Source organism: Erinaceus europaeus, chromosome 7, assembly GCF_950295315.1.
Source record: "Erinaceus europaeus chromosome 7, mEriEur2.1, whole genome shotgun sequence".
NCBI classification, from domain to species: domain Eukaryota; kingdom Metazoa; phylum Chordata; class Mammalia; order Eulipotyphla; family Erinaceidae; genus Erinaceus; species Erinaceus europaeus.
Window position 1 is genome coordinate 45,282,283 of NC_080168.1, and position 12,375 is coordinate 45,294,657.

At 41.9% G+C, this 12,375-nt stretch overlaps 1 protein-coding gene across 3 annotated transcripts in view; it reads left to right on the forward strand.

Moving 5' to 3' along the window:
• RFX4 (regulatory factor X4) overlaps nucleotides 1-12,375 on the forward strand; it is a 195,749-nt gene that overhangs the window by 82,824 nt on the left and 100,550 nt on the right. For all 3 annotated transcript variants that reach the window (XM_007540035.2, XM_060194343.1, XM_060194344.1), the window contains exon 4: nucleotides 9,479-9,602. In XM_007540035.2, coding sequence (XP_007540097.1) covers nucleotides 9,479-9,602 — 124 coding nt within the window. The remainder of the gene's footprint in view (nucleotides 1-9,478; nucleotides 9,603-12,375) is intronic.

Below are 12,375 nucleotides of genomic sequence, written 5' to 3' on the forward strand. Positions count from 1 at the left end.
AGAATAGAGCCAGAAATCTGGATTAGGGCAGAGAATAGCTCCTCAACTTGAAGAAAATATATAAATACAGTTAACTGTTTGCCACATCAGTCTGATCCAGGGCCCACACAGGAGCCTGTATATCCTCCGAGTACCTGTCAGTATGAGCTTACACTCCATGGTCACTTCTGGGAAAATTCTAGGCTGCACTCATTTCGGGACCAGTGTAATTCAAGTGGTAGAGTAGGATGACCCAGCCTCCCTTCTGAAAGTCTGCTTCTCTTTCTTTGTGTCTTCTCTTCTTCCAGCTCCTTCCTCCTGCAGTGTATAATGACTCTATATAGGAATTTGGATTGGTCCCTGTCTTAAAGAACTTTCATTCTAAGATATAAACTGCTGCCTGGATATTTTCAGTAACAGAATAATATTAATAGTTATGCTTTGTTGAATGTTGTCTATGATGACTCTGCATGGATTTATGTTTAGTCCTCATACAGGTGGAATTTGAGGTGTCATTTTCTTATGGAGATGGGTGTTGGGTACTACGTGCTTCATATGACAAATTATGGAAGGAAAGTATAAGAGTTCAATTAACAGGGCTGGGGAGACAGCATGGTGGTTATGCAAAAAGTCTTTCATGCCTGAGGCACCAGAGATCTTAGGTTCAATCTCCAGCACCTCCATAAACTAGATCTGAGCAGTGGTCTGGGAGGAAGAAAAGAAGTGAGGGAGGAAGGAAGGAAGGAAGGAAGGAAGGAGGAGAAAGAGAGAAAGAAGAGAGTTCAGTTGACACACTAAGACTATGGTGCTTGTTAAATGGTGAAGAATCTCGCTCAGATTCTAAAACCAGTCTCTTGCTGAAGGCTATTAGAGCCATAACAAGATGTAACAAGCACTGGGATGCCCCGCCACCTACAGAAGTGGTGAGAATTTTGGGAGTAGAGAATGCATCCTCTTAGGGGAGAGGAGATAGCATAATGATTCTGCAAAAGACTTTTCATGCCCGAGGCTCTGAGCTCCCAGGTTCAATCCCCAGCACTACCATACGCCAGAATTGAGCAGTGCTCTGCACACTCTCTCTCTCTCTGTATCTCTCTCATTAAGTAATAAATTAAAAATAAATAATAGAGAGCATATTTCCTCTATCAAAGTGCTCTCCCCGCAGACATGACTTGACTGCTGGCATTCAGACCACTGCAGCATTAGGCTACTCACTGAAGTTTGCTGCAGCATCCACATCAACACACATGGCTGAGTAAGTAAAGTTGGCAAGGAAGAAACAATTAGAATGTAGTTAACAGCTGGGGGTGGTTGCAACTTAAACTCAGTTCCATGAAAGAGAGATTTGAGCTGAGCCTGGAAAAGTTAACATGTTGGTGGTGGGATTACCTCCCTCTGAAGGAAGGTCCTCGTATCTGTAGGGGTTGGAGGTGGATGTGGCAAAATGTGCTGGAGGAACAGTCAATAGTCCACTTCTGGAGGAAAGTGTATGTGGAGAAAGTGAGGTGTGAGCAGTTTTGACGTGCTGTCTAGTAAGGGACCAGGGGTGGGGCCTTGGATACCAAGGGATGGAATTTGGGTCTGTGGCAAGACCAGCAGAGCCCATGGAAAGTGTTAGACTACCATCAGATGCTGATTGCTTAGCAGAGAGTTGTTTTTTCCCCACCCCTCTTGTTTACAGCTTCAGATCTGACACCTTAAGTAATAAAATTAACATGTTCAACCAGTTTTAAAAATTCTCTTGCATTTTTAAAAAATATTTATTTATTCCCTTTTGTTGCCCTTGTTATTTTGCCTTTTCTTTTAGTAAATAGAAGGAAACCATTTCTATCCTGGACATGTGTATAAGGACAGAAAAAGTGGAGACTGAGCTGAGAACCATTGTGTACATACACAAGAACAGATTCCAAATGAAAACGGAGAAGCAATTATGCTGGGTGCTGAGAATTTTGCTCCTCATTGTGAAGTGCTAATACAGAGCTTCCTCCTTGTGTCCTGGGTTGCCACATGCTGAAACCTTGTGAGGAGGTCTTTAAAAAAAATGTATACTTCAGATAATGACTCATGTTGGCTAGTAGACTGAGTTCATTATCTCTCCATAATGGCTTAGGCTCAATTCAAATATGATCAGATTGTTAAATAGAACAATCAGAAAATGGAAGAAATGGGGGATTTTTTTGTGATCATTAAGAAAAACCAGGTATAATGGAGTATTGTTTGCTATGTCAGACTAATGATGTCCTCTACAAGTGAGGAGGAAAAGGGGAAGTTTCATCAGATATGAAGAGAAATAATTAACCGCCTTTCTTTCTGCCATGCTTTGCTCTGGGAAGCGGACATTCCAATTAGCTATTTCAGTGCACACATAGGCCCTCTGGATTTTGTACAGTTTAGGAAAAGGTATCGTGATGCCAATTACATTTCTTCACCCATAGAGCTTATTAAAACGCTCCATAGTCATAAGCTACCTAGAAACCTTGAGATGAAGCAGCTCTGGGAAGAGGAATAAAACATGGGATAGAAATGCAGTTATTTTTAAGTCTGTGGCCTTTGGCAGGTAACTGCTTAATTAGCTAAGTTTGTATGAATTGTGACTTATGTTTGACTCAATAGTTTGTTGCTGCTGTGGGTTCATTTAAAGGGATTAAAAAAAAAACTCTTACCTTTTTTTATCATTTTATTGGGGTTTGGGCTAATGGTTTACAGTATAGTTGTTAGCACATGGTGCAATTTCTTATCCATATTTGTTGTCTGCAGAACACCCTCACCTCCAACCAAGGGCCCTTTCCATCATCATAAATCAGGACCCCAGTGCTGTCTCCATTTTTTCCCCTTCTTCTGCCTCCCCAGAGTTCTTTGCTTTGGTGTAAGACATTGATCTTGTTTTTTAATTACAATCACTTGGCGAGCTTTAATGAACAAACAAGCCACAAGAACAACAAAAAAGAAACCGAGGCTCAGGGGTTGTAAGTTAATTAAACTAATGAAGAGAGGATTCACCTGGAATCCTCTGCTTTCTAATACATCATCACCACCTTATATGACTCACCCGTTTTGAATTTTTCAGTCATGGGGGAATGGAACCCTCGCTTATCCTTTAGCCCAAATGTTTTCATTGCTTCCACCGTTATCATATCTAGCAGTGTGAAATCCATGCCCTAAATGTTATCTCTGTCCTCAGGGCCTCATCTTCCATTCATGCCCCATGATTTTTTTTACCTGGTTTGTTATAATAGCTCTTATCTGATGTTGTATGAGGTTCTTGACATTTCTTGGGTACTGACTATCAGATATTTGCTAGCATTTATCCTTTCATTCCATATATACTAAAGGGACAACCATTATGTGTCAGACCACACTAGTCCACCTTGTCCACCTGCCACAGAGGTGCCGAAGTGCCCTTTTCAAAGAATAGATTTGATCATGCCACAACCATGCTGAAAAAGCAAATACCTAACTGCCCCCCTATATATTAAAGGATGTATTTACAAGGTGATTTCTGAATGGCTAGAAATGCATGTTTGTTGAATTGTGCCCATGGACTTTTGTTTCTGGGCAAAACTGATGTTTAGGGAATCATTAGCGAAGATAAACGGAATAGGATACTATTTCCTCCTCCCTACATCGTGTTATGCACTAGGCTTCAGCTGCCCAAACTATTCATATGTATCTATTAGACTGGAAAATGTTCTACAATACCTATCTAAAGAGTTGAAGTCAACATTTGAAATATATTTTATTTATTTATTATTTAATGAATAGAGAAGAGTAAAGTCAAAGGGAAGGGGGAAGTAGAGAGAGACACTTTACAGCCTTGCTTCTCTGCTCAAGAAGTTTCCCCTCATAGTTGAGGAGAAGGGGCTTGAACCTGGGTCCTTGTACACTCAGCCAGGTGTGCCACCACCTGGGCCCAAAGTCAACATTTTTTAAAAAATAAAATTACTTAATAGAACTCCTCATAACCTTAAGATAAAATATATGAAACCTGGGTTGAAAAAAAAAAACTTTCGGGAGTCCGGCGGTAGCGCAGTGGGTTAAGCGCACGTGGTGCAAAGCGCAAGGACCGGCGGAAGGATGCTGGTTCGAGCCCCCGCCTCCCCACCTGCAGGGGAGTTGCTTCAAAGGTGGTGAAGCAAGTCTGCAGGTGTCTGTCTCTCCTTCTCTCTGTCTTCCTCTGCTCTCTCGATTTCTCTCTGTCCTATCCAACAATGACAACATCATCAACAACAAAAACTACAACAACAAAATAAGGGCAACAAAAGGGAAAATAAATAATAATAAAAAATTTAAAAAAAACTTTCTTCTCAATTTGTTGCTGCAAATGGAACACATTAAGATTTAAATTAATATTGGTCATTGCTGTTATTTATGGAATTATTATTATTATTCCCACAGCATCCCAGAACCATTTGTTTTTCCTACCTTTGAATCTTTATTTTTCTAATCTTCTTTGAGTACCACTCCATTGTCTTCTGAAAATAACATTTTTATAGCAATTCCAAGGAGGGCTAAACTTGTGTGCCAGACCATATTCTCTTTAAACATTTTTAAAAAATTATTTAGTTCTGATAGAGGGAGAGATAGAAAGAGAGAGAGTAAAGAACAAAGAGGGAGAGAGTCTGAAATCAGAGTGCTACTTAGCTTTGGTAAATGGTGGTGCCAGGGTTGAACCTGGTACCTCTGGGCCCCTGGCATGCTACCCCTGATCTGTCTCCCTGGACCCAGACTATATTCTCTTATATAATATTTAAATATTCTCCATACCATCTCCTTCATAGTTCCTTTCATTAAAGGAAAAAAGAAGAGACTTGCTTATTATAAAGAGAAAATGAGAGAGAAGAAACAACAGAATACTGCTCAGCTCTAGCATCCATTCCTGGTAAAGCTGGGATTTGAACTTACAACCCTTGAGGCCTCAGATATGCCCTAACAGACTGAACTCTCATCCTGGCCCAGCAATTCCTCACTAGATACTCCTTTGTGTACACCTTTTCCACTCAGGCCATTGCCCTCATCATCCAAAACATGTCTACATTATCCTACTTTTTAAAATTAGCAATTCAATATTGATTTACAAAATTACATGTCAACAGGGGTATAATTCCACACCATTTCCAACACCAGAGTTCTGAATCCCAAGTCCCTCCACTGCAAACCACTACGGTTCTCCCAAGGTTGCAGATATGCATTCACTGTCATGTCTACAACTATTTATCTACATCTGTACACATTTTTTAAAAAATACTTATTTATTCCCTTTTGTTGACCTTGTTGTTGTTGATGATGTCATTGTTGTTGGATAGGACAGAGAGAAATAGAGAAGGGGAAGACAGAGAGGGGGAGAGAAAGATAGACACCTGGAGACCTGCTTCACTGCTTGTGAAGTGACTCCTCTGCAGGTGGGGAGCTGGGTGCGCAAACCAGGATCCTTACACTGGTCCTTGTACTTTGTGCCACCTGAGCTTAACCTGCTGCACTACTGCCCGACTCCCCATCTGTACATATTTGTCCTCCTCTTCTTGCAGGTCCAGTCCTCTCTTCCCCTCCAAGCCACACATCACCCTATTACTACACCCAATATCTCTCTCCTTTTCATCCCCTCTCTCTGGGACCTAATAGAGCTGGAGTTCAGAGTCCTCTTATCCTCTTCCTCCTATCACTTCTCCCCCACTAGAAATTTGCATGAAAGTTATTTTGGAGTTGAAGAAAGTAGGAGTTCTGGCTTCTGTAATTGCTTTTCTGCTGGAATTGGGCGTTGGCAGGTCAGTCCATACCCCCAGCCTGTTTCTGTTTTTTTTTCCTAGTGGGGTAGCACTCTTGAGAAATGAGGTTCCAGGGCACATTGGTGAGGTCGTCTGCCCAGAGATATCAATGGAATCATGATCATGTCTGAAACTTGGTGTCTGGAAGGTGGCAGGACATAAAATGAGACAAAATGGTAAATGAACAGGAACCAAAAAGTAGGAACAGAGTAGATGAGATTAAGTATTTTAGGATGGAAGAAAGCTCGGCAATCCCTTTTAAGCATGTTTCTAGGGGCCCATGACTATGATAGTTTTGCTTGAGTTTGATAGCTAGCATGAAGTTGGATAAAACCATTGTCTGAGAAAATGATGTCAGAATAGAGAAAATGACTAGAGAATTGGATTAGGGCAGAGAGTAGCGCCCATTCTTGAAAAAATTCTGTGGATAGAATTAACTAGTTTTTACCTCCATCCACCCGATTCAGGGCATATATATATTTAGCACCAAAGCCTGTGTAAGCCCCTACTGGTCTAAGTTCACAGCTCATGGTCACAGCTTGGAACAGTGCAAGCTCCACTCATTTCAGGACAGTCTTCCTCGAGTGGCAGGGCAGGGTACCCCAACCTCAAGGAGACTAGGGCAGTCCCTACCATAGTTGCTGTATGGTGAAGGCAAAGTCCTGAGAGGGCCCACAGAGGGCTTGTGAGCACATCTACTTTATTTGCTGTTCTTCTGGCCTGGATGGACCCTCTTCATCCACTATGGCAAAATACTGCAGTGGTTTAGAGTGACACAAACTCTCCTTTTTACTATCTGCATGACCCTGGGTAAATGAGTTTCATTTTCTGAGCCTCAGTCTCCTCATCTAAAACATGGGTATAAAGCATTAGGCTATTGTGGCATTCAAACTAATGAGCTGATGGACACCACTGCCTGTCATCCAGTGATTACTTGACACATATGTTTTTCTTTTCCCTATTCCCAGTGCATCCAGGAAACCTTAATTATCTATTCTCATCTGCACTCGATTCATTGTCTACTGCCTTAGTGATGAGGAGTTTGTAGGATTGAAATATTCTTTTTTGTGCATTCTTCACAAACAGATTTCAGAGTGAACTAGGGCAAAGAACATGTAGGCTGTCAACACAGCAGCCTGCAAGAGCCAGACATGGAACATAAAATAGATTGGCTTTAAGAAAACTAGGGAGGAGGAAGGACTCTGGGCAACTTGAGGGCACAAGTAACTCTGGCCAGTTATTGTCATGTGGGATATGGACCCAGTGTTGCTACATATCAGTCTTTTCAAAAAGGAAGCCAGAAATCCAGATTTTCCAGTGAAATGTCCTGAATTTTAAAAGTTGGGCCAACACGGCTAAAGCCAAACAAAGCACTCTGTGAGACCCCAATTTGTGAAAGCTGTGTTATTCACATGGCCCCTGCAAGTTTGTGCATAAGCTGGTTATTTGGACCTTTGAACTCACTTTTATAGAGAAACAATACTGTGAATGGCATTTAGGAGTCTGGTCTAAGCTAGAAGACTGACTCCCATTCATACCAGACCTGAAGCTTAAGATAGTCCTAAGAAACCAAATCTCTATGTGAAACCATTTTCCCACAAGGAAACACATTTAAAGTTCTGATTTATCATGTTGGGGACACATATATTAGTGTAAGCTCTTTCAGGATTGGGCTTTTATTTTGTTCACTGCTATTTCCTTAATGTCTAGAACACTGCCGGGCACTCAATAAATATGTGTTGAAGGCTGTTCATGTCTTGATCCATTAATCTGTTCTTTGTATGCAAGCAAGGACTTTCCCCAACACCTAACAGGCGATCATTAAGCATCAGTGGCATGAATATACAAATGCAAAATCCTGTCCATTATCCATTAGTGGGTACCTATTGTGCCCCAAAGAATGTGCTGTAGACTTGAAAGACATGTAAGTCAGATGCCACCCTAGCCTTAAGGAATTGGATTGCCTAGAAAGGGTTACATAAAAAAGAGTTCTTGAAAGACTTATAAAATTTGTCAGAGACTGCTCAGTGTTTCCTTTCCCATAAGAGAAGGCAGAGTGAAGATGACCTGGGAGCATTCAGCACCCAGCTTCTTCACTTATCTGAGCATTCTCAGGACTATATTCATCTATGGAGTTTTGGCTATGAAATGACTACGTTGAATTTCTTTCAACCACATGTCAGAATGAGCCAAATGAGCACTACCCTTTCAAGTGGGCACCTTGGGAGGCCGTGTCCTCATTCCACTTTAGTTACAACAGTGCTGGACCACTTCTTTGGCAAGTGCTCTCAAAGAAAGTTGGAAGGGACTTCAGGACATTTATTTTATTGCTTTAGAGTCATGCCTTATTTTTAATCCCCCCAAAAATGTTTGGAAGAAAGAGTTATTTCAGTCTTTTTATTCCTCAGATTTGGTTTCAGATGACTTTGGGTTGTTTTTCTAAAACTCAACTCATGATCAAAGGAGAATTGTTTGCTGTTGGTAACTTACTGAACTGAGGCTCTCAAAGCAGCAGAGCTCAAGAAGTTCCCAAACTGTCATGTGGCCTCATAGTTTTGTTGGTATTTAACCTTTGACTTGACTGTAACAAAGGAGGAAGATTGGGCTGGATGGTGGCACACCTGGTTGAATGCACATGTTACAATGTCCTAGGATGCAGGTTCAAACCCCTGGTCCCCATCTGCAGGGGAAAAGCCTTGTGAGTGGTGAAGCAGTGCTGCAGGTGTCTCTCTCTCTCTTCCTCTTTGTCTTCCCCTGCTCTCTTGGTTTCTGGCTGTCTCTATTCAATAAATAAAGATAATAAAAAAGAAAAAAAAGAGGAAGACTACTTTTGGATCACTACATTCTGGTGTTTGGGTGAAAGGAAATAAATGATAAATGGTATCTTGGTTTATTTTTATAAACTCAATAGTATTGATTCTGGATATAAAGCCACCCAAAAATGTTTTATGGAGAGGAAAAGTGGGTGATGATGAGGTCTAATCCCTGTTAATTGCCTTTCATGTGCCTGAAACTATGTTGGTACATTAGCATTTAATTGTTGGCTGTAGCCATCACTCTTAAAAGGAAACTGAAGACTGAGAACTTCCTCACCAAGCCAGGAAGTTATAAGGATGTGACTTGAACTTAAATGAAAAGTTCTACTCTCACCCCCTAATACTTAAGGTCAAGAGCATAGAGTTATCCAATACTAAAACAGCATAGGAGGAGACAATCCTAAAGAAGCCAAGAGACTCTGCTCCATCCTGTGGTCATAAAACCTCCCTTTGGTCAGAAGTTTAGTGACTGTCCTGTCTAGCTGCTTCTTGAGCCTTTTTTCTCCTAGGCTATGCCACTCCAATGTTCCAAGAAACTCCAAGATTTTGACATGCATTGAAAATGACTGTCCAGATGCATGCCTGGCTCAGGCCTTGGCTGAGTAGGACACCTGTAAGACTCTGCATAACTTTTTTGAGTTTGGAGTAGCTCTGTCTGTTGGAATGTGGCCAGGCCAGTGACAACATAGAGGAGAGGAACTGGGAACTTGGGCTAGAAGAGTGACCTCAAGTGATACCCAAAGAGGATAGGGGACGAGGCACAAGTGTCCATGACTTTGGGCATGTTGCTCTGCTTTCTGAGTTTTAGTTTCTCCATCTGCAGCAAGATGGGGAAAGGCCACTCCTAGTTTCTGAGGATGGCTAGAACAGATCCTTATTGCTTGGGCTTTGCTCATTTGGGCACTTTTTTTCCCCCCCCAGGCTGGAGGAGAACTATGAGATTGCAGAAGGCGTCTGCATCCCCCGCAGCGCCCTCTACATGCACTACCTGGATTTCTGCGAGAAGAATGACACTCAGCCTGTCAATGCTGCCAGCTTCGGAAAGGTGAGGCCAGCTGCACTGGGCTGATTCCTTTTCTTCCCCCTCTTTTAAGTGGCTTCTGTACTACTCCTTCAAGCACCTGTTATCAAAGTAATACTGATCAGATACCACAACCAAGTAATGCCAAATCACTATGCATTTCAAGTAATTCAGACAAGTTGAAGAAAAAAAAAAAGGCAACTGTTTAACTTGAATTTCCTTAGTATTTAGTTTTCAGGAGGTAAATTTGTCCCTCTGAGTGGTAAATACTGAGTGTGAGAGGTACTTGTCAGTAAGCATAGGTCATACATGTATGTACATATGTATATATGTTCTGTGTGTATATGTCAGTGAACCAGGGATGGGCCAGCTGCTTAACTGAGTGATATGAAAAGCTTGGCTGGGCATTTTTCATTCAGATAGAATGTGGCCTTGTGTCAAGAGCTCAGGGATCGGGAAGCCCTCAGCCAGGAACAGTATAGTTTTTATTGTCACCACAGGCCTATTCTCTGTGTACTTTATGATAAAAATGTATTCCACACTCAGAGGCTCTATCTGCCAAATCTTGTTACCACTGATTACCCATATTTCACCAGCTGAGGAAAACTGATGGAGTAATTTTTAGTTGTTGATTTGACAGATAAGTTTACACCTCCCAGGATACCTAATTTAATTTGAGTTCATACATCTAAATTCTCTCTCCTTTTATTAATAGCTTTTATTTCTCTGTGCAGTTTTCACGGCATCTGTTAGTACAAAAGGAGGGTGGGGCAGGCTAGCTATGCATTGCTAGTCCTTTCTGAATGTAGATATAGCAAGAATTTCAATGACAGAAAAAGTTCAGTGTATACATGTCAGTGGTTTACATTACTTCATGTTTTGTTTTGGTGTTTTTGTCTGTTTTGTTTTTGCCTATCAGAGTTTCATTCCTGCATGATTCCATTTCTTTTTTTCCTTTTAGTTTCAGACAGATAGGAAGAGAGATAAAGAGAGAAGACAGACACCACAGCACCGTTCCGTCACTTCCTTGGGTGGTTCTGTGGTGTTCCTCTATGGTGCCGGGGGCTCAAAGCTGCCTGTTGCCATCTAGAGTCAGGAATGAAATTCAGGGTCCTCTTTGCTTTACACAAAAGAAATCTCAGAAATCATATGTGATCTTAATACATAAAAGTTTGTAGCAGGGGTATTTATCCCAAAACATATCTAGGGAAAAAACATTCCCATTTCAAAATGCTTTTCTGCCTCCCTACAGCATAGAAGGCTCATTACCCACTCCCCATCCCCGCCACCTACCAGCTCCTCAATAGTCCCAGACTCCCCATCCTGCTACCTCCTCTACACTCCCTGTCTGGCCCCATCACTCTGCATTCTCGCTCTTTCTGGGGACTGTCTCTACCAGCTTTCCTTTGTTCTCTGATCCTTGATTCCTGCTGACATCTACACCTCTTAGTCTCATTTCCTCCAAATGACTTTTCAGACTGTTTTTCTCTTTTTTTTTATGAAAAAATATTTTATTAATATTAAAATTCCACACATTTCCCACAACCAGAGTTCCATATCCTATCCCCTCCACTTGAAGCTTTCCTATTCTTTATATCTCTGGGAGTACAGACCCAGGATCATTATGGGATGCAGAAGATGGACGCTTCTATAATTGCCTCTCCACTGAACATGGGCGTTGGCAGGCTGATCCATGCCTGCAGCCTGTTTCTATCTTTCCCTAGTGGAGCGGGGCTCTGGAGAGGTGGGGTCCCAGGGTACATTGGTGAGGTCATCTTCCAGGGGAAGTCAGGTTGGCGTCATGGTAGCTAGCATCTGCAACTTGGTGTCTGAAAAAGCATCAAGATATAAAGTAGAACAAAATGTTTAATAATCTGGAACAAAATTTTTTTTTCTAAATATACCTCCCTCCTCTTCTTGGTGGAAGCAGGACCTTGTGTATGCATAATTTCACCACTCTAGGCCTCTTTTTTTTTCCTATTCAGATAGAGAAACAGAGAGGGTAGAGGAGAGACGTCACAGCAATGAAATTTCCTCCAGTGCTGGAGCTCAAACCTGGTTCATGTTCATGGCAATGCAGACCTCCTACCTGATGAGATATCACTCTGACTCTGAATAAGTCTCCTCTCAAGAAGAACTGCAGTACCACCTGCTTCCAAAATAGTTATTTAAAAAGGGGTGGGGGCATCCAAACTCCTTCTCATCGTCAGTCTAAAAATAAGGAAATGCTCTAGTGGTATTAAAAACACAAATAAGAAAACTCTTTGCAGCTGCCTTGCTATTGATTTCACTTGCTCTAAGAGTTGGGGCTGGGGCCAGGTGGTGGCGCACCTGGTTGAGCACACATATTACAGTGCAAAAGGACCCAGGTTCTAGCCCCTGGTCCCCACCTGCAGGGGGAAAGCTTCATGAGTGGTGAAGCAGGGCTGCAGGTGTTTCTCTGTCTCTCTCCCTCTCTATCTTACCCTCCCCTCTCAATTTCTGGCTGTCTCTATTCAATAAATAAATAAAGCTAATATAAAAAAATTAAAAAAAAAGAGTTGGGGCTGTCCTTCCAGCCTCAACTGAGGACAAGAGGACAGAAGGTGCCTGCTGAGGGTTTCCATACTGAGCCTGTCAAATTGAAACCCCAGACACATTTGCTCTTCCTCCTGAGGGTTCCCGGCACACTAGAGCTGCCATCTCCTTGAGAGAAAGGGACTGGTTGTTCTGTGAAACCTTGGACTGTAACCATGGACAGTCTTTCTTTGAGAAATACTGTTTGGTCTTATGATTCATCTATGAACTTTTACCTTAG